General features: G+C 33.2%; 1 protein-coding gene across 1 annotated transcript; it reads right to left on the reverse strand.

Annotated features, from left to right (window-relative positions):
* Positions 1-9,124: 9,124 nt before the first annotated feature.
* On the reverse strand, positions 9,125-11,335 carry LOC149563386 (aluminum-activated malate transporter 14-like). The gene is made up of 6 exons (XM_089828152.1): positions 11,014-11,335; positions 10,771-10,902; positions 10,422-10,694; positions 10,082-10,203; positions 9,816-9,959; positions 9,125-9,709 (listed from the first exon to the last, which is right to left on the reverse strand). Exons 1-6 carry the CDS (start codon positions 11,333-11,335, stop codon positions 9,125-9,127), a joined length of 1,578 nt encoding a protein of 525 aa, XP_089684278.1.
* Positions 11,336-24,329: the final 12,994 nt, after the last annotated feature.

Raw genomic sequence — 24,329 nt, forward strand, 5'->3', positions numbered from 1 at the left:
GGAGGGTTCTGAATCTTTTCTTCTGCATGAACTACTTCTTCCGCTCACTGATCTTTCTTATCTACAATGTCTTTCATGGAAACCATAACATAATGTTGAATCTTTGTGTTTATCATGGTTAGGAACAAATCAATAGAAGGTATAGACCTTCTTCTCATCGAGATGACACATAAAACCTCTCAAACCCTAATCACCTAGCTTTGAATTGATGCATTGTTCATATGATTCTCTACATTCGGTTAGCTCATTTGAAGGAATGATGAGAAGATAGATAATCCTATGGGAAATATAGACCTAGACTTGAAACATTGATACTTGACTTGACTCCAAAACCCTGAAGCAAAAAGATATGAACTGAAACTTGGGCAACAGCTGACTCTGGCTGGGTATTTAAGCATTATAATGGTTGAAGGAAATCCAACAATCTTTGGTTTTGCACAAAAGGTGACAACTTAAAAAAAAACAAAAAAAAAAAAAAAAACTAAACTAGGAAAACAACAACAAACTACCTAAGATAGCAAGCAACTAAGCTAAAGCAAACCGCATGTTACCTACCTATCTAACTACTATGTAGGGGTTATCTACTTTCAATTTTGCATTTGATACAACTTCAAATCCTTCTCATTATAGGAACATAGTAGGGTGTCTCCAGTGGGATATTCCAATTTGAAAGAATTATTCTGATTCACTTAAATGATCTAAAATGGCCCTTTCCACAAAGACTAAAACTTAGAGTGCATACCTCTTGGCTCATGTCTCTTATCCCATAACAACACCAAATCACCTTCCATAAAATTTTTATGCCTTGTTCTTCTATCAAACAACCTTTTGATTTTTCCCTAGTGTTCAGTGATTTTATCAACCATCTCTTCTCTTTCCTCTTGCAATTTGGTAAGTTACAAGATCCTCTTCTCTAATCCATCTTTTAAATCATCCTCCTTAATCATAGTCTTTAGTTTACATGTAGAAAGCTCTAAGGGTAGTGGAAAATTACCTTCCACTCCATAGACTAATTCAAAAGGTGAAATATTGGATAGCCCTTTTAGGTACCAAAAGCAATTTTAGGTGTCGTCCTATCAACCCATAAAGCATCATGAATCTTCTTATGCCCATTTTTTTGATTACTTGGGACCAATTTCTTTAAAATATTAATCAGATTCTTATTACCAGACTCACCATGCCCATTTCCTTAAGGGAAATAGTCAGAGGAATGTCCACCTTGAATACCATTATCATAGCAAAATCCAATAATTTATAAAGAGGAAAAGTAAGATGTATTATCCATTATCAATTTTATAGGAACTCCAAACCTAATAAATATATGCTCTTTAAGGAATTCACATACTACTTCTGATGAATTCTTCTTCATTGGCTTTACTTCAACCCATTTACTAAAATAATTTGTGGAAATTAGTATGTAAGAGTGTCCTTGACTAGAAGGAGGATTAAGTGGACCTATAAAATATAAACCCCATTCATGGAAGGGAGCTTCAACTACCATTGGCCTAAGAGGTAGAATACCAAGCTGAGTTTTACCAGCAAACATCTTGCATTTCTCACAAGTAACCACCCACTTATATGCATCTTTATAAATGTAAGGCCAATAATAACTTCACCTCAAAATTTTAAATGCAGTAACAGTAGAATAAAAGTGTCCTCCACATGCTTCATTATGAAAAGATGTCAACAATTTTACCTATTGCTCTTTATCCACAGATCTCAAAAATGTTCCATCAATTTCTTTTTTGTACAAGACATCATCATGAATCACATACTTCAAGATTTTTGTTTTTAGAACCCTTCTTTTCTTAGTAATCAATCCATCAAGGAATTCACCATATATCATAAAATAAGTAATTTTTGAGAACCAAGGATCCTAAAGGCTTACCATTAGAACTTTTGGAGTATCTTCTTCTTTGAATTGTTGATCCTCTACCAAGGCTTTACAAAGTGTATTACTTCCTACAAGTTTAGTTGGCTTAATTTTTATATCATATTCTTGGACCTTTTCTATCCATACTCCTCTATTATTACAACCAACCTCTTGTTCCATCAGAATACTTTTTTTTGTAGGATTTGGCACATATATTATTGAATGAGAATTTAGCACATAAAACCTACAATTTTTAAGGGCTCTCACCATTGCATATACATGTTTTTCCATCTATGAGTATATCAATTCTTGATTCTTCAATGGTATGCTCATGAAAGCAATTTGAGCTTGTATTCTTTCTTTATTCTCTTTCATCAATATAGTTGACATAGTATGTTCTAAGGAATAATAGTAAATAATGGATTCTTTAGTGTAGTTAGGATGGACAAGAACAAGGGCTTTGGCAATGGAACTCTTGATATCTTCAAAAGTCTTTTCGCAACATCAGTCCATTTTAAAGTTGTATTTTATTTTATCATATCAACTATACATTTAATTATTTTAGAGAAGTCAGGCATAAATCTCCTTAAGAAATTTACTTGACCAAAGAAGGACTTTACTCTAGTTTTAATCAATGTAAGACTTAATTGTTGAATGACTTCAACTCTTCCTAGATAAATCATCACTCCTTCTTGGGATACAATATGAGCAAGAGGCTTGCCTTCTGTCACACAAAATACTAATTCAACACCCACCCCTTTTTCACAAGTACAATCATTTTTCATTCAAATATGAGTATAGTATGATGTCGGGTTTCAAGCTGAGGGATTTTTCAGTATTCATTTCTCTTGCTTCTTCCCCATTTTTTTTGCACAAAAAATGCTTGAGTCAAGTTTGGGCGAGAAATATCGTTTGGGTTATGCATCAACTTTCTTAAAAAATTCATAGGATCCATCCCCAATTCAAAAGTAAATTCTGTAGACACCTAAATCTATTTACATCATTAGGTAATCTTATTTAGTAGTCTCCTAGCATATTACTAATTAAATATTTATTATTTAATTAATTAGTCTTCATCCCCTAGTTAATTTATTTATTTAATTGACTATAGTCCAATTGATAAAATCAAATGATAACCCAAAATCAATCTATCAATTAAATCCATATTCCTCTATTAAATTAAATAAATCCTCAAACCTATTTAATTTAATCCCACATCGCCCATTTTATTAAATAAATTATCCAAACCCCTAAAAATATCCCTAAACCCAACCTTTACCCATAATCCAACTCATCCACCCATACTAACCTTACTTGGCCACCTAACTAACCCATCCCACCAAAGCTAAGCCACTTGCCCTCTAATCCCCTTTCTAAACTAAGTTTAATCCCCGTCCTAAACATGTGCACAACTTTAAGCAAGGGTTGAGACTTGCTAACCCAAGCTAAAGTCAAAAAGTCTCCCTTATCCTCTTCCATCCCTATCCAAGAGCATTTATGGCTCTTACATACCATTAATACCTCTTGCATGCCATTAAATACCTCTTACATCCCTCTTACACACTCATCCTCCCTCGTTACTCCCTTTGACCAACCATTATCCCATCCCCTCACACTAATCCTCCTTGTGACAAGCGTCACTTCCCTATTGGCTCTAAACAAGCACAATCCATGTGCTTCGCTTTGAAAGCATCATAGCCCTTCCTCACCATTCTTCCATCCTTGCATCTTGACCCTCCATTTCACTACCCCTTAGCCTATAAATAAAGCCCTTCCCTCTCACAATCTATCAATCCACTTTTATGAAAACTTATAATGCCCCACTAACTACTACATCATAGCCATTTTACACCATCATAATGCTGAAATACATCCACACCTCCATTGTTGAAACTCTCACCCATCTACACACTTGGTAAAAACCCCCACCCATTGGAAGCTTGAGTACATCATCAGCATACATCCCCTATCCATCAGGGACATATCTACGTCATAATAGGTTACACCCAAGGAGCTTACCATTCTTTGTTTGCCTTCCTTTTGGTGGTAACCTCGTCTTATTATAAGTTTTTACTTATTTACTTTTGTGAATGCTTTTACTAGTTAGTATTCAATATTACACTACTAGATTAGGTTATACATTTTGGCACACCCAATGGTAGTCTGCATTCGGGTCACTATAATCACGTTTTTTCTTATTCATGTTTGAACTAACCAAACTAACATTTTGTGTCTTTTACGTATGTAGGTGTTCCTCTAACATTTTTTGAAGGCACCAAATTCCCTTGCCAAGAATTATGCTCCCGGCCATAAAATCAAATTCTAGTTTCACCAATATTTTAGCACCCCTGGTTTGCAATCCCGCAACCACAAAATTGCAAACCCACAATTGTGAGATCGTGATCCTCAACCCACAGGAACACAACCTGGTGAAGGAGAAATCACCCTTTGCCCCAAACCCCACCACTACGTGCCATTAAAAACATCCGAGTTGTCATTCCCACTGACCCTATTCACATGGGAATGCCAATTTTTACCAACAGGATCGCTGTAAAAACCTATATGAATGTTTCACCTATTTATTCAATCATTATACCCCACTTTTTTTCCTCCACTATCGAACCCACAGATAAATTTTTCAGTGGGAAAGTGTCCCCATAGACCCATGCGATCATCATTTTGCAAGATTTCCCTGTTACTTTCTTCTCACGACCCATTTTTTCGTAGTTTCACCAATTTTTTTCACTCCAATCCCACTACCTTTTAGCTTCGATCCTGCATTGTGGGATCGCAGTTTAAACCCATGAGTTTGCTGGATTGACCAACCAGTGGCAAACCTATAATCTTTTTTTGTTGCAAGTATTTGTGGGAGCAAAATACTAACAGTTTTTTGGAAGTTTCTTATAATGATTGCTTAAAAATGCATGTTTAAAAGCTTAAAAATGAACCATTCTTGCTTTTTCATTGAATGCTTGTCTAAATATTATAATTTTTTTCATTGTAATGTTTGGATAGTTTAATTAAGAAAATCCACTCTTGAATGGCAACTATTAAAAACTAAACCAGTGCAATGGACACTTCATTTAAAATGCAAATGAACATTATGTGAAAACGCTTCCATTTTGGGGCTTAAAATAAATCCATCAAATCTTGAATGCTCTAAAGTAAAAATGTTCTGCTTCCCTTCTTTTTAATGCTTTCACGCACCATTTACCTTTTGTTGACTCCATTTACTAGTCTTCGCTAGTCGTGTAGATAAATTTGACAATGTGCTTAATCAGTTCTAGTTTTTTCTATCTACTGAAGTGATTTTGTATCTTCAGGAAAAGAGGAATGATGAAGTCTTCCAAAATATCAAGAGGGAACTTACTAGGTTTATGCTTAAACTCACCTTCTTCAATATCATGTCACAAGTATCTATGGTTGTAGAGTTCCTCAAGGACCACTTCATGATCTACATTAAGGAGGGAATAATGATTGTATATAAGGATGGTATACAACTAGTCCATTTTTTTGACATTTATTCAAACATGCTAAATTAGGAAGAATGTGAAGCTTTAAGATAGCTCACTAAAGAGAGTCATTGATATCTAGAAAGCAAATGGGGCCATCCAACTGAAGTGGGACAAGGTAGGCCCAAGTTGGGAGACTACCACTTACCCTCCTCAAAGTGTAGATCCTCTTATCGGTGCTTTTGAGAAAAATAAAGAAAAAACTAGCAACATTAATTTTGGTGCATTGAACTAGTCCTTCATGTGAAACAATATCATTTTGTTAATTCTTTGTTATCAGCAAGATGTTTTTTTGTATATGATAAGCATTGTAACTTGTCACTATTTATTTTTTGATTCACTCATGAGATTACATGGCATGGTTTCAAATTGAATATTCTTACATGATTGATATTAATCATTATTTTGATGTTGTACTTCAAGTTTTTCATGCTATGTATGTAGTTTATCCTTTATCTTATTATTAAAAAAATTAGATCAAAAGTGAGAATTAGTATAACTTTATCAATTTTTGTGAAATTTTTGAAATGAAAACATGTACTTTTCATTCAATTGACAACTATATAGCTCGACCAATTTGAGGTGGTCCCTAAAATTGGTAACAAAGTACTTCAAATAAGTATTTAGAGTAGACAGTGTATGATTTAGATACCTAATTATTAAAAAAAAATAGGAATACTATATGATAGTTAAAAATACATATTAATCATTTTCATTATTTCTAGGATAAATATTAAAAATAAGTAAAAGGATAATATATATGTTCTACAATTTTTTGAAGTAGATAGAATTTAATTTAGTTTTAACACAACTTAGTGATTAATTGGAGGAAGCTTATAAACATGTGTGAGGGAAGTGTAGTGGAATTAAACTCTAATAAGTAAGCCCAAATTTAAGGAAAATAGCACAAATAAAAACTAAGAGAACACATTACACAAAATTTAACTTATGGACAATGTCATTATAGAGAAAAAAATAAGACACGTTACATAATTGTATACATGAGGTGGATAGTGTTCTCAATTATTTTAATTTTATTAAATATAGTAAACCTAAAAATAATTCTAACTATAACCCTAATGGTACAATCTAAGTGTTGATCATAATTATAAACACTAACCTTGACACTAAAATTTACTATTATGTGTCCCTAATTAGAACCATAATGCATACTATGATCTAAATACAAAAACCTAAATTTTAACTCCGATCTCAAACACCCGAACAATAATTGTAGTGAGAATATTAAATAAATTAGGGTTATGATTTTTTATTACGCTTACAATCAAAGGTGAGATTTATGTAAGCATAAGGATTAATATTTTTCATTAAAGTTTATGGTGAGAATTTGTATTATAGTTCAATTGTAGTTAGGTTTATGATTAATTTTTTTTTTTTTAAGTTATATATCTAACCTTAACCTAAGTCTAAGTCTCTCCAACCCCAAATCCCATTTGCTAAACCCTAATCCTAATCCCACCCTAAATTATGATCCTAAATCATAAGTCCTAATCACTATTATCAAACACTAATCATAGCCCTTATTATTGAATCATAATCCTAAATGTTGAACTTTAACCCAAATTCAATCGTAATTCAAACTCTACTCATAACTATAATACTAACCATGATGTAATATCATATCCTATTTCCATAAATTACTAAATAAATCTTAAATTATAAGCCTTAATTGTAATCCTAGTTCTAAATGCTACACCCTAAATAATAAACTCCAATCCTAATCCCAATTACCACATCATAATTCAGAAAACTAAACCCTAAATCTAAATCCAAACTATAATCCTAAATGATAAACCTTAAACCATTATCCAATCCTTATGTTAAACCCTAATCCTAATTGCTAATCATCAAGTCTAAATATACAACCCTAATTCTAAATCCTAGCTCTAACTATTAAACCTAACCTTAATATAAATCCCAATCTTAACTATGATGCATACCCATAGCATAACGCTCAACGTAATAATAAACATAAATGTTAAAACCTCATACAAAATGTAAAAGACTAACCTTGAATCCTAAATCTTAAGATAAACCCTAAGCCTAAATGGTTAACCCTAATACCTTGTTATGAATGTTAAACCATGATCCTAATCCTAAATGTCAAACCCTAATGCTCACCCTAACCCTTAAATCCTTACTTTAACCCTTGTCCCAATAAAAAACTAACCCTAACAAAAGTCCTAATAATGTAATTCTAGGTATTAAAATTAAATTTTAATTTATAAAGCCTTAAATAGATTTAAATTAATTAATTAATATAAGATTTAGTATTATAAAAATGAGGTTTGAAGACTTAGAAAATAATTTTGAGAAAATGTTATTTTACATGAAACGTTAATTAATTACGAATGTATTAAAATAAAAATAATATTTTACTAAAAGAGATTATTATAATTAAAAATAATAATTATGTCTTTGATTTTGTTATGAATTTCCTTGTGGAGGAACCTATTCAATTTCTTATAAGTTTCAAAAAAAACTATGACATTTTTCAACATTTCAAATCTTCTTCTTTTTTTTTTCTTTTGAACACATGAAATCGTTGGCATACACATTAATAATGACTTACATCAACATTTGCAAATGTGTGGATGTAAATATTTCTATGCGCGCTTTATATAGCTATAAAATATGAATCCCTAGGTCATTAGAAATCTTTCCATTCAAATCATTCATAATATTTAAAACAATTGGTTTCAAAACTTGAATATTTACTATTTATTTATGGTTTTCCATTGTCTTGTTTGCAGGTGGCAGTAGTTGCATTGCAAACCTTTTGTTTGTGCTAAAAAAGTGTGCCCAAGCAATCTACACACCAACTTTCAAGTAAAAGGAAAGGTTTGAGATTCCTTTACTCTATTTTAAAGCAAAAATAATAACTAATAATAAATATAAAAATAATTAAATTTACTTTTAAATATAGTTAGATATAACCATAAATGAAATCTAGAAGTACATATCATGAAAAAAAGATGATATAAAGCAAATATTTGAAGGAAGAATGATATTGATATATTTAGAGAAAAGCGTATGAAAGAAGAGAACGATGTTTTATAATCTGAAATATTTTCAATAAATATTGTTCATTACTACAAATATTTTTGGTCATGAATAAACATATATTTGATATTTGGAACATAAGAGGTAGTGGTCTCGAAGGGGTAATATCAAGAGTTATAGAGATGTAGATATAGATAGTGGAAACAAATAAAGAATAATCATGATATAAAAGTATGTGATGAGATTATAATTATAATAATAAATAAGAATAGAAGGTATTATAGATTGATATTAGTGAATTAGAAAGAAGTGAAAATTAAAAATGTTATTTGACATCTGCTCAAACAAGATTGGAAGTAGGTGTAACAACTAGTCTTTAAAAAGTTTACAAAAATTTACCAATGTCATAATAGTATATATCGTTTTTAAATTGATTATTTGGTATAATTATAATATTATTTGATTAGACATTCATAGTGAAGTTAAGATATGTGATCCTCTCAGAAAGATTGGGATTAGGAGTAGCTCATGGTGCCAGCAAGATGATATGACAATTGTGACAAAGACAAAAATGAGACTAGTGTAAATCATTAATACATAAAATTTAATAATGCAACCATAGCATTTGACTTTGTTTTTGGCAAGCTTAATTTTTCCCTTAGTCTATGATGTTAAAAATTGACTCCTATATTAGAGTGTGAATTGAAGGGAAAAATCAGTCGACATTGTTGATATGTACACATCTTTCCGGCGTTCTTGCAAGACTGGGTCTCTGGATATAACTACGGGGAGAAGCAGCACTAGTTATGATTAAAGCCTCCTGATCCGATGTCGAAGGATTGTGAGGCTTGAATTTCGCCATAGCCGCGAGCTCTTCCACGGGGTGTACCACGTGCTCAAGCATCGCTACGATCTCCGCCACCAACCACGCAAACGTAGCCAATGGAAGTGCTTCTCCGAATTCAACGCCGTGTCTCAGCATTAACCTCTTCTCGTCACTACTTTCTCCATGCCATGATCTTCTTCTCGTCGCCCACCTTACCTCCTCTTCTCTATTTTCATTCTCAAGTACGATTTTCTGACTCGGCGTTCTTGTTGTTGAATGCAGTAAGAGGTTTGGTTGAGAATTCAAGGAAACTTGAAGATCCTCCAGTGCATGTTGAACTTCTTCCAATATTGGCTCGAAGTCGTATATTCTCATTTGTTCAATGCAGCTTGACAGCTCTACCAGTAATTTGGCTGCTTTGTGGGTGACGTTGGTGCATGGCTTCTTCAATGGTGAACGAAGGGAATGAGGGGCCTGAAACGTATGCAAAACAAAAATTCATCAGCTATAGTGCATGCATTGAAGATAATTTGTAAATTTAAGATAATGATACCAAATGAGGAAATGCATACGAATATACCTCGATTTCAAATCGAAGGCATCCGTGCAAGGCCACAATAGGATAAGCCAGATAACGAAGCTTCACTCCAATTTTCACATACTGCTTCCATGGATGCCGGCATTGAAACAGACCATGCCTTGGCTCCCACCTAGCAAATGCCTCCTACAATTAATATGTACAATCACTGCTTTCAGACGATCCATTTAACATTCTTTAATGTCAAAAGTTGTCATGGCTACCACTTAATTAGTTTCTTCTAATAACTAGATATTTTTTCGATTTACCGAAGAATCGTCGGTAGCCTTTGAGTCCAGCACAGACTTGTATCCTCTGTGTATGATATCTTCTGACTCATTTTCCACCTTCTCATCAGTACGGCATCCGCTGAAATATTCATCCACGCATCCTGGCATCAAATATATCATGCCCATTACATTAGTCGAATATTTTAACAAGTTAATCTACCGAGCTGATAACAAGCCACACCAATCAAAGCGTACTAGTAGTTCATCTGTAACAGCCCATTGCGAAAAACACACATTTTACGCTGAAGAAAACGTTACGTTTTCATCACAATCAAAACAAAGATTTTTAACCTCAATTGTTTTCGTTCGGTTTTCTTACCCTGCAGAGATTTCCCCAAGCCTTGTAACTTCCTGACAGTGGAATTGTGAAGATCCTCGCCAGCCCAGGCGGGGAAGATGAGCAGACTTACAACCAAACACACTCCACATCCGATGAGTATGGTGGCGAAGCGTTCGTATGCCATGCGTGATATATTCTCCACTCGATATCCAGAGACCGTTATCATGCTGAATGTGAGCAGGAATATAAGCACTGCATAGTCAAATTTATTCTTGAGGGAAGGAAAGAAACGGGCATACGTGGTAGCCGCTCCTGCAAAATGAGTGCAGTGGAGTACTAATTGAGATTTGGTGAATGCAAAAAGGTGATTCCAAGAGAGCACAAAAACTCGCCCACGATGAAGAGAACACAAACGACTTTCCTCGCACTACCTTCTCTGACACGTGGCAAACGAGGAAGGCAAGAAATGCAGCCACCATGGTTCCAATTCCTCTGTTGAGGCCTTTCTTCATGGTAGCCCCTGCTCAAGCAGCAACAACATCCATTCTAATTGTTAGTCGATTAGGGTGAAAAAGATGGTTGCGTTAGAAACAATCGAACAAGGGGTAAATTAAATTAAACTAACTCATACCCGTAGAGAATTCGAGAACGACAACGACAGTCATGACTGCCAAAATTGCATGGTTACCAAATCCCACCCTGCGGAATAATTGATCCCACAGAAATAACAGCGAAATCGATGACAATGCCAACCCAACTTTTATAGCACGCGTAATCCTTCTGAGATCCTCTCTTCCAACATAGATTATGTTTCTACACAACCCCATCAAAACATTGCTTATATTTAACCAATTTTTTCTTAGAAATCCCCCGTTTCGAGACTCATTGTAGGTAATTTCTTCATTAGACGTACTGATGGTAGTTCTGCATTCGCCGTTGCCAAGAGACGCCATGGTACACAAAATCGATTCAATCAAATTTTAGATACAAGAGCTTAAATTTCAAGTAGAGGAGATCCAGCCAACCTGATTTATAATGTAATTTAATCTTGGTCTGAACAGTTACACAAGCGCTCAGAAACTCCAAAGAAGAACACCCTGGCTAAAATCTTGGAGCACCTTATAAATGAGCTCAATTGTAGTAAGGAAGCAGATCTTATAAATTCTAAACCGTTCATTTCTTCTTGCGGTTTCCTTACAAGATGGAAGAGAAAAAAACTCGGCTTCTCGAATTAATCGGCCTTTGCATTTCTTGTTTTACTAATGGCAGAGATAATACTTGTCACGGAGAGGGAGAGGGAGATGATTGAGTTACTTTATTTTCATTGTCACGGAGATAATACTTGTGAATTCTGTGTGGGTGATCTTGCATCTCCGGTTTTTTTTGGTGAATTGTATTTTTAGATTATTAATTATTAATAGAAAGGGCTATTATAAAAAAAAGAATTTAAAAATTATTTTTATATGCAAATATATAGTCTTATAAAATTTAAACTTCTTTCGTTGAAAGTTACTATAGGAAGATTTTATATTATCATTTTTTCTAAATAAGAATATATATTAATTTTAAATTTTAAATTCCATTCTATGGATTGTTCTTTTCGAAATTTGGATGAAATTGTATGATTTCTTTTTCTTTTTTCTTACTTTATGTATGATGGATAATAGACTTTATTCTACCATGTAAGCCAAGAATGGCTTATAAAGTGGGATCAAGTAAGGGACTTTAGATTTAATAATTATCAATTGATAGATTCTTGATTACAAGAATCTTTAAAGAGTAATATCTATTACTTTTAGATTTTATTGGATGATATTTTTTCTAGGTGTTCAATATCGAATTTCATGATCTGTCATTTGTCTTGTCATATTTCCCATTTCTAATATTGGATGAGATAGTTTGTGCAAAAACCTTACAAAATTGAATCTATAAATAATATACGCAACCAATAGCTAGATCATAGATTTTGATTGTTTTTGTACTACTTCGAGATATAGTATTTGAATTTTTTTATTAATATTTTATAAAAATATAAATACATAATTAAAATAAATTTTCAGTTTAAATTTTAAAAAAATTCTTTAGTCTAAATTAATCTAAATAATAGTTGAATATATTCTTAACAATCCATGATAATATAATCCAACTTCATGCGATTAATTTGAAGGAGTTATATGATTTATTATGCCTAAGAAGGCAATCATCCCCTTATCATCAAATATTATTATGTGGCTAAAGGAGTTTCATATTTGATGTTACATTTATTATGTATAACACTAGCAGTTCAAAATGGATGACTAGCCCAATAAGAACAACCATAGTGAAGGAAACACTATCACCTGACGGATGGCTCACTGACCCAAATCATAAACAACAAATTAGCTGCCCATTATCATAAAAAATAAGTACCTACAAGAATTTGTCAATCTACTATCAAAACCATTATAGTCTATAGTGTCATACAAGTTACCAACAAGAACACTAATCAGGCTACCAACATTAAAGTTCATATAAAAAGTTTCCATATTGGCCACGCAAGATCAAAGTTTAACCATCATAACAATATTAAAAAATTAACACAAAATGAGGCCAAGTAGTCGTTCTTTCTTCTCATTAGTGGGTTGGTTTCCCTTGTCGCACATTCAACATGTCATTTAATTGGAACCTATAGAGTCTTTAGGTGCTTTCCTCATCTTCCTCCACCTTACCTCCCATCTTCCCTGACTGAAGAAGCTAAAGAATGGTTACTACAAAATGCATAAACTTTACACAAAAAATCCACCAAAGTGGTGAACCTCATATTCAAATAAATTAGCAGGTTCTTTTGCTTTTTCATCTTGGTCCACAATGTCTTCAATTTAGCTTCAACCTATTTGAAAGTTCTTTGATCCAAATTGATGGGTGGGTCGGGGTCTTGAACAAGGGGTTGCATGGGACAAGTAAAAGGGGTCAAGTGTTGGACAGTGGGTTTCTTAGGGGGAGTCAAAATATGCGGGTCCTCCTTAGGCCTCTTGAGAGGCAAAGTAGATGTCATGGATGAGTTATCAGTTGTGCCTAGGTTATCACCCTTTCTCATGAGATTTTCCATGCCCATACCAAGTGTAGCCAAAACATGGGTGTTTATATCTGAGAAGGCTTTTGCAGTATCTTGGAGTATACCCTATTGTTCCTCAATATAGAAGTTCCTCCTAGATTTTTGCTCCTACTTAGCATCATGGGTTCCATTTTTTTCCAATCCCCTTAGACACAAAATCCCAGTCTATCTCTTCCAGGCTATCTTTTATTTCCTCTTGCTTTTCTTCCACATGTCCACATTTCTTTGATGTAATACTAGAACTTTCAATTATGTTATTTTAGACATTTCAGGGTGTGGATGTAGGTGAGGTTAGGATGGAATTAATTAACTAGGGGTGGGAGACATTACCATAAGAAAAAAAGAGTGAAAAATAATGAGAGCTTGAAAAAACTAGATTCTAACTCTAAGTCTAAAGTAAGTGAGGAGAAAGAGAAACATGTAAGGAAAAAACAAAAAAGCTAGAAGGTTCTAGTACATCGATAATGAGGAGAAGGAAAATGTTACTAAATCCCCCCTAAAGATGCAGGAAGTTTCTCAGGATAAAGATATATCTCATGTTTTGGCTAGTTTCAGTTTGGACAAGCTAGATCTCACAGCATTTTATATGGGTGGCTAGGTTGGACAACCTGTGAGATCCAGATTGTCCAAACTGAAACTAGTTGAAACATGAGATATACCTTTATAATGACTAAACTTCCTCCATCATCAAGGGGGACTTAGTAGCATTTTCCTCCTCATCATCATTGATGCACTGGAACCTCCTAGTTTTCTATTTTTTCCTCACATGTTTCCCTTTCTCCTCACTTTCTCTAGACTTGGAGTTAGAGAGTGAAAGTACAAAGTTGTGTCACCTTTTAGGCTGACTTATCAGAATGACTAAATTTGAGTTATTTTAATAGCGTTTCTAAAAATCTATAACTTTTCTAACATTCTTTGAATTACAATCAACATATTATTCAATTTCTAATTATAAAATTAAATCTAACAAATTGAATTAATGATTGACATTCAATTATATCTGTATAAATTTTTGACACTTTTTCAATTAAGATTAGATGTAAACCCTAATATTAATAATAACAATATTTTTGAAAAAAAATAGGTCTATTTTATTTATTAGAGTTTGATCCTTAGTAAGGAGAATACCACACAAAAACTTAACTTTCATACAATACCACTATTAAATTGAACACCACTAAAACTTAACCATCATATATTATTATTATATACTACTATTGAATATGATAGATCTTAACAAGGGGTGCAAGCACCAAAGTTCTTGCCTCTAGTGTGGTGGGTTTTGGGGTAAGTGTTGAGTCAAATTGTACATTAAAAATTTTGAACATTTAGTAATGGTGACATATTCATAAATTGTAAAGTTTCTTAAAGTAATGTATGTGTTCGAGTGTTCATCTAAAGAGTCATAGACAAAGAATATAGAACTATGTTGCATCTGTAGCTTGAAAATAAATATTGAACATAAACAAATGATGTGCAAAAGAAATTTAGGAAATATTTCATATTGTTTCTCCTTTGAATGGTTTTCTAGTTCCTGCAAATGTTCTATTAAAATAGGTGTTAAGTAATTTTAAATTAATAACAGATTATATTCTAAAAATGAATGAGTGGCTCAAATTAGAAACTCGTTTGTTATGTACTTTATATAATGCATAAAATTGATATTATCTATACTATTGTTAATGTATCTTGAAAATGAGTGTACACCTTAGGCATTGTCAATGTTTATTGTGCTATTGAATGAAGCAATGACAATTATGTATGATGCTATTAAAAAAGTAGTTAGTCTCATGAATGTACTATTGCCCAAGTCATATTTTGAAGATGTATGGATAATTCTAATGATCCTATTTTATCAATGACATGATCTAGCTTTAAACTTGAAACTATATTTTCCTTGAAGTCTTTAAAGGATTTTCTAAAAGTTCATGTTGTGCATGTCCTACAAAAATTTTAGTTCTTGATATAGTGTTTCTTGCAAGAATTACTTAAAAGTTCATATTTCCCTCTCAACAAAATCATTGGGCACATATCCGACAAGTTCTACAAGATTAAATCTAGCATAATATGATCTCATCCATTTAAAAGATATATTAGATTAATTTACTTTTTAAATACTATATTGGTTAACAATTTTCTCTCGAATTAGATTTTAAAATCCTAACTCTTTGATACCCAATGCTTGGAGAGACAAAAACATGTTTACCAACAAATGGGTTAGTAGATGTATTCTATCATTACCCTCTAAATGATTAGGTGTAATTCCCTATGATTTGAAATGATATGCAATGAACTTGTTTTTATGAGATCAGAGGTTTTGACATTATAAGCTCTTAACTTGAGAGTGGTAAAAGATAACCAAATTGTTTGTAGGCACAAACAATTTAGGCAAAATAGATTTGAATAACCTATCACTCTCAATGGAATGACTGTAGTAGATTATCTTAATATTTCTAACTCTTACTTCTATTCTAAATGTAGATTAACCATCAAAATGTAGAAGAGGAATGAAGAGATATGCATATGAGGGAAAATGGAATTGCTCTCACTACCAGCCTTGAATGAAATGGAATCCAACCAATAACTAATAGATGCATACACATTTATCTTTCATTTCCCAATGAACCTATCTAATATGAGATGAAAGTAATAAGAGGAGAAACAAGACCATATATAAAGAAAGTAAATGGAATCACCTTCACTATAGTTACCAAAATGAAATAGAATCCATATGTTAACCACAGAGCCACATATGATTTTCTTTCAACTCTTAATGTAGAACTAATCTATGCATGGGCAATAAAACATGACAAGAAAATAGGGTAAATGAAATTATAGACCAATTCACCATCAAGTTTGTCAACCTTTATATCGTCAAATGAGGTTACATTTATAGTTTTTCGTTATCCTTCAGTTTAGCAGAGCAACAGTCACAAAATAGAAAAGGAAATAAAATGTAAAATTATCTAGTCATATGAATATGTGGCATCTTCTCCATCAATGATTCTAAATCCATGGTGTTTATAAAAACAGGAAATGACTATTTGATTTCATGCAATCTCAGAAAAACTTGTAGAAAATTGTTAATTCTTCATAGTCTACTATTTTGCGCCAAACCTGTGTATTTCATATTTCAATGGTCATTGCATTTTTGAACACTAACCATCGATCTTAAATTAACAATCATGATTAAAACATTATAAATTTTCTTTAAAACTTCTTCCTTGAGTCCCTCCGTGCACACGTATCTTTCAATCATTATGTCACTATGATTATTTTCCTTGTAACTTTTTATAGCGACATAACAATGAGCATTGATCTCTCTTTTGATCTGATGGCAAAAATAAAAGATATTAATTCTCTATTTTCTTTATGATGCGGGTCCACTTTCCAACTAGGTACACCATGGTGAATAGTTGGAACTATTTTATAACTTGGAGGATCTAACATTGACCTAGTTTTGCTTCGTGAAATGTAATGGCCCATAGGACACATGTCTTTCTGTCGCTTTTTTGTAATGATTAAAGCATATTCATCTTTTCATAATGATATAGTGATGAGTGTAGATTTTCTTTTGATCTGACAATGAATAAGATGTATCATTGAATACTCATATTTCCATCATTAAAACTTCATCCATTGATCTGGTCTTTATCGATGATCTGGATTTGATCTTCTTAACCATTTGACTTGTCAACTGGCCAATAGTGTGCATTATTTCATTCATTTGAATACTCTCCACCATGTAGCTTATTATGATTGCATATCAACCGTTCATCTACTAAATCGACGATGCGTATTTTCTTATCTTCATATTTTGACTCTAGGAGGGTTCTGAATCTTTTCTTCTGCATGAACTACTTCTTCCGCTCACTGATCTTTCTTATCTGCAATGTCTTTCATGGAAACCATAACATAATGTTGAATCTTTGTGTTTATCATGGTTAGGAACAAATAAATAGAAGGTATAGACCTTCTTCTCATCGAGATGACACATAAAACCTCTCAAACCCTAATCACCTAGCTTTGAATTGATGCATTGTTCATATGATTCTCTACATTCGGTTAGCTCATTTGAAGGAATGATGAGAAGATAGATAATCCTATGGGAAATATAGACCTAGACTTGAAACATTGATACTTGACTTGACTCCAAAGCCCTGAAGCAAAAAGATATGAACTGAAACTTGGGCAACAATTGACTCTGGCTGGGTATTTAAGCATGATAATGGTTGAAGGAAATCCAACAATCTTTGGTTTTGCACAAAAGGTGACAACTTAAAAAAAAAACTAAACTAGGAAAACAACAACAAACTACCTAAGATAGCAAGCAACTAAGCTAAAGCAAACCGCATGTTACCTACCTATCTAACTACTATGCAGGGGTTATCTACTTTCAATTTTGCATTTGATACAACTTCAAATCCTTCTCATTATAAGAACACAGTAGGGTGTCTCCAGTGGGATATTCCAATTTGAAAGAATTATTCTGATTCACTTAAAGATCTAAAATGGCCCTTTCCACAAAGACTAAAACTTAGAGTGCATACCTCTTGGCTCATGTCTCTTATCCCATAACAACACCAAATCACCTTCCATAAAATTTCTAGGCCTTTTTCTTCTATCAAACAACCTTTTGATTCTTCCCTAGTGTTCAGTGATTTTATCAACCATCTCTTCTCTTTCCTCTTGCAATTTGGTAAGTTACAAGATCCTCTTCTCTAATCCATCTTTTAAATCATCCTCCTTAATCATAGTCTTTAGTTTACATGTAGAAAGCTCTAAGGGTAGTGGAAAATTACCTTCCACTCCATAGACTAATTCAAAAGGTGAAATACTAGATAGCCCTTTTAGGTGTGGTCCTATCAACCCGTAAAGTATAATGAATCTTCTTATGCCCATTTTTTTGATTATTTGAGACCAATTTCTTTAAAATATTAATCAGATTCTTATTACCAGACTCACCATGCCCATTTCCTTAAGGGAAATAGTTAGAGGAATGTCCAACTTGAATACCATTATCATAGAAAAATCCAATAATTTATAAAGAGGAAAAGTAAGATGTATTATCCATTATCAATTTTATAGGAACTCCAAACCTAATAAATATATGCTCTTTAAGGAATTCACATACTGCATCTGATGAATTCTTCTTCATTGGCTTTACTTCAAGCCATTTACTAAAATAATTTGTGGCAATTAGTATGTAAGAGTGTCCTTGACTAGAAGGAGGATTAAGTGGACCTATAAAATATAAACCCCATTCATGGAAAGGAGCTTCAACTACCATTGGCCTAAGAGGTAGAATACCAAGCTGAGTTTTACCAGCAAACATCTTGCATTTCTCACAAGTAACCACCCACTTATATGCATCTTTATACATGTAAGGCCAATAATAACCTCACCTCAAAATTTTAAATGCAATAACAGTAGAATAAAAGTGTCCTCCACATGCTTCATTATGAAAAGATGTCAACAATTTTACCTATTGCTCTTTATCCACACATCTCAAAAATGTTCCATCAATTGGTTTTGTGTACATGACATCATCATGAATCACATACTTCAAGATTTTTGTTTTTAGAACCCTTCTTTTCTTAGTAACCAATCCATCAAGGAATTCACCATATATCATAAAATAAGTAATTTTTGAGAACCAAGGATCCTAAAGGCTTACCATTAGAACTTTTGGAGTATCTTCTTCTTTGAATTGTTGATCCTCTACCAAGGCTTTACAAAGCGTATTACTTCCTACAAGTTTGGTTGGCTTAATTTCTATATCATATTCTTGGACTTTTTCTATCCATACTCCTCTATTATTACAACCAACCTCTTGTTCCATCAGAATACTTTTTTTTGTAAGATCTGGCACATATATTATTGAATGAGAATGTAGCACATAAAACCTAAAAAATTTAAGGGCTCTCACCATTGCATATACATGTTTTTCCATCTATGAGTATATCAATTCTTGATTCTTCAATGGTATGCTCATGAAAGCAATTTGAGCTTGTATTCTTTCTTTATTCTCTTTCGTAAATATAGTTGACATAGTATGTTCTAAGGAATAACAGTAAATAATGGATTATTTAGTGTAGTTAGGATGGACAAGAACATGGGCTTTGGCAATGGAACTCTTGATATCTTCAAAAGTCTTTTCCCAACATCAGTCCATTTTAAAGTTGTATTTTCTTTTATCATATCAACTATACATTTAATTATTTTAGAGAAGTTAGGCATAAATCTCCTCAAGAAATTTACTTGACCAAAGAAGGACTTTACTCTAGTTTTACTCAATGAAAGACTTAATTGTTGAATGACTTTAACTCTGCCTAGATAAATCATCACTCCTTCTTGGGATACAATATGAGCAAGAGGATTGCCTTCTATCACACAAAATACATATTCAACACACCACCACCCCCCACCACCCCCCCCCTCCCCCCCGTCCCCACCAAAACTTATATTGGTGGAATATATTCGAACACTTTGGGTCCTCTAATTCTAGAACAAGTGGATTCTTCAATTCTTGATCCACTTTACCTTGTGTCTTGTTAAGACATTCAACGATAGCTTCCAAAATATGCTGAAAACTTTTAATCCTTGCATTCATAGTATTTTCTAGATTCTCAATTCTTTCTATTAATGCTAGAATAACATTGTTCTTTTTAATGGGTTCCCTATAATTCTCTTTCTCTATGCAATCTTGCATTTACCTAAGATTTCATCCATCTTAGCATTTAGGGCCCTATAATTGATATTCAAGAGTTTAATAGCATTGAATGACTAGTTCTCCATACAAAATGTGTTCAAGGAAATTGCCTTCACTATCTACAAAACACCAAAGGAAGGTTCAACACTAAGATCCTTAAGCTCATCTTCCAAAAGCTTCAAATTAACCTCATCCGTGTCCACCATATTAGTTATAGGAATGTTCTTTCTGTTGGAATTCTTTCTTTGACTTTCAACATCTTTATTGATCTCCTTTTTGGGTTGAGGCATTCAATGAACTATGCACATCATGATTCACATTATCCATAAATTTGTCAAGATGGAGAGTCTCTTTATCAAAATCCTCATCATTCTCCTCTTGATTAATCACTTTTTCCTCTTTTTCCATGTCATTCTGAGGAAGGCCTTGTTTGTCATGAGAATGGGATGAAATAGGGGAAGGACAATTATTGAGAGGCTTGTATATTTTGTCCATCGAACCACCAAAATACTCACTATCCCCTTTGTTTTCCCAGTAGTCAAAATTTTTTAATGTTTCTAGTCTCACTATGGTCATAAAAATCCCTAAGTCCTTTTTCACAGGTGCAATCATTTTTCATTCAAATATGAGTATGATGTCGGGTTTCAAGCTAAGGGATTTTCAGTATTCATTGCTCTTGCTTCTTCCCCATTTTTTTTGCGCAAAAAATGCTTGAGTCAAGTTTGGGCGAGAAATATCGTTTGGGTTATGCATCAACTTTCTTAGAAAATTCATAGGATCCATCCCCAATTCAAAAGTAAATTCTGTAGACACCTAAATCTATTTACATCACTAGGTAATCTTATTTAGTAGTCTCCTAGGATGTTACTAATTAAATATTTACTATTTAATTAATTAGTCTTCATCCCCTAGTTTATTTATTTATTTAATTGACTATAGTCCAATTGATAAAATCAAATGATAACCCAAAATAAATCTATCAATTAAATCCATATTCCTCTATTAAATTAAATAAATCCTCAAACCTATTTTATTTAATCCCACATCCCCCATTTTATTAAATAAATTATCCAAACCCCTAAAAATATCCCTAAACCCAACCTTTACCCCTAATCCAACTTATCCACCCATACTAACCTTACTTGGCCACCTAACTAACCCATCCCACCAAAGCTAAGCCACTTGCCCCCTAATCCCCTTTCTAAACTAAGTTTAATCCCCCTCCTAAACATGTGCACAACTTTAAGCAAGGGTTGAGACTTGCTAACCCAAGCTAAAGTCAAAAAGTCTCCCTTATCCTCTTCCATCCCTATCCAAGAGCATTTATGGCTCTTACATGCCATTAATACCTCTTGCATGACATTAAATACCTCTTACATCCCTCTTACACACTCATCCTCCCTCGTTACTCCCTTTGACCAACCATTATCCCATCCCCTCACACTAATCCTCCTTGTGACAAGTGTCACTTCCCTATTGGCTCTAAACAACCACAATCCATGTGCTTCCCTTTGAAAGCATGATAGCCCTTCCTCACCATTCTTCCATCCTTGCATCATGACCCTCCATTTCACTACCCCTTAGCCTATAAATAAAGCCCTTCCCTCTCACAATCTATCAATCCACTTTTATGAAAACTTATAATGCCCTAATGACTACTACATCATAGCCATTTTACACCATCATAATGCTGAAATACATCCACACCTCCATTGTTGAAACTCTCACCCATCTACACACTTGGTAAAAACCCCCACCCATTGGAAGCTTGAGTACATCATCAGCATACATCCCTTATCCATCAGGGACATATCTACGTCATAATAGGTTACACCCAAGGAGCTTACCATTCTTTGTTTGCCTTCCTTTTTGTGGCAACCTCTTCTTATTATAAGTTTTTACTTATTTACTTTTGTGAATTCTTTTACTAGTTAGTATTCAATATTACACTACTAGATTAGGTTATACATTTTGGCAGACCCAATGGGAGTCCGCATTCGGGTCACTATAATCACACTTTTGCTTATTCATGTTTGAACTAACCAAACTAACATTTTGTGTCTTTTACGCATGTAGGTGTTCTTCTAACATTTTTTGAAGGCACCAAATTCCCTTGCGAAGAATTATGCTCCCGACCATATAATCAAATTCTAGTTTCACCAATATTTTAGCACCCGTAGTTCGCAATCCCGCAACCACTAAATTGGAAACCCACAATTGTGAGATCGTTATCCTCAACCCATGGGAATACAACCTGGAGAAGGAGAAATCACCCTTTGCCCCAAACCCCACCACTACGTGCCATTAAAAACATCTGAGTTGTCATTCCCACTGACCCTATTCCCATGGGAATGCCTATTTTTACCAACAGGATCGCTATAAAAACCTATAGGAATGTTTCACCTATTTATTCAATCATTATACCCCACTTTTTTTCCTCCACTATCGAACCCATAGATAAATTTGTCAGTGGGAAAGTGTCCTCATAAACCCATGCGATCACCGTTTTGCAAGATTGCCCTGTTACTTTCTTCTCACGACCCATTTTTTCGTAGTTTCACCAATTTTTTTCACTCCAATCCCGCTACATTTTAGCTTCGATCCTACATTGTGGGATTGCAGTTTAAACCCATGAGTTTGCTAGATTGACCAACCAGTGGTAAACCTATAATCTTTTTTTGTTGCAAGCATTTGTGGGAGCAAAATACTAAGAATTTTTTGCAAGTTTCTTATAATGATTGCTTGAAAATCCATGTTTAAAAGCTTAAAAATGAACCATTCTTTCTTTTTCAAGGAATGCATGTCTAAATATTATAAATTTTTTCATTGGAATGTTTGGATAGTTTAATTAAGAAAATCCACTCTTGAATGGCAACTATTAAAAACTAAACCAATGAGATGGACACTTCATTTAAAATGCAAATGAACATTATGTGAAAACGCTTCCATTTTGGGGCTTAAAATAAATCCATCAAATCTTGAATGCTCTAAAGTAAAAATGTTCTGGTTCCCTTCTTTTCAAAGCTTTCACGCACCATTTACCTTTTGTTGACTCCATTTACTAGTCTTTGCTAGTCATGTAGATAAATTTGACAATGTGCTTAATCAGTTCTAGTTTTTTCTATCTACTGAAGTGATTTTGTATCTTCAGAAAAAGAGGAATGATGAAGTCTTCCAAAATATCAAGAGGGAACTTACTAGGTTTATGCTTAAACTCACCTTCTTCAATATCATGTCACAAGTATCTATGGTTGTAGAGTTCCTCAAGGACCACTTCATGCTCTACATTAATGAGGGAATAATGATTGTATACAAGGATGGTATACAACTAGTCCATTTTTTGACATTTATTCAAACATACTAAATTAGGAAGAATGTGAAGCTTTAAGATAGCTCACTAAAGAGAGTCATTGATATCTAGAAAGCATATGGGGACATCCAACTGAAGTGGGACAAGGTAGGCCCAAGTTAGGATACTACCACTTACCCTCCTCAAGGTGTAGATCCTCTTATTGGTGCTTTTGATAAAAATAAAGAAAAAACTAGAAACATTAATTTTGGTGCATTGGACTAGTCCTTCATGTGAAACAATATCATTTTGTTAATTCTTTGTTATCAGCAAGATGTTTTTTTGTATATGATAAGCATTGTAACTTGTCACTATTTATTTTTTGATTCACTCATGAGATTACATGGCTTGGTTTCAAATTTAATATTCTTACATGATTGATAGTAATCATTATTTTGATGTTGTACTTCAAGTTTTTTATGCTATGTATGTAGTTTATCCTTTATCTTATTATTAAAAAAATTAGATCAAAAGTAAGAATGAGTATAACTTTATCAATTTTTGTGAAATTTTTGAAATGAAAACATGTACTTTTCATTCAGTTGACAACTATATAGCTCGACCAATTTGAGGTGGTCCCTAAAATTGGTAACAAAGTACTTCAAATAAGTATTTAGAGTAGACAGTTTATGATTTAGATATCTAATTATTTACAAAAAATAGGAATACTATATGATAGTTAAAAATACATATTAATCATTTTCATTATTTCTAGGATAAATATTAAAAATAAGTAAAGGGATAATATATATGTTCTACAATTTTTTGAAGTAGATAAAATTTAATTTAGTT

This window comes from Cupressus sempervirens, chromosome 4 (assembly GCF_028749045.1).
Source record: "Cupressus sempervirens isolate cs-2001-9-10 chromosome 4, ASM2874904v1, whole genome shotgun sequence".
NCBI lineage: Eukaryota > Viridiplantae > Streptophyta > Pinopsida > Cupressales > Cupressaceae > Cupressus > Cupressus sempervirens.

Excerpts from the sequence above, each read along its gene's own strand:
- LOC149563386 (XM_089828152.1), bottom strand. The coding sequence starts at position 11,335 with ATGGCGTCTCTTGGCAACGGCGAATGCAGAACTACCATCAGTACGTCT. Across the intron at positions 10,695-10,770 it reads GTTCTCTTCATCGTGGGCGA|GAGCGGCTACCACGTATGCC; the intron begins GTTTTTGTGCTC and ends CTCATTTTGCAG. Across the intron at positions 10,204-10,421 it reads CTTGGGGAAATCTCTGCAGG|GATGCGTGGATGAATATTTC; the intron begins GTAAGAAAACCG and ends ATTTGATGCCAG.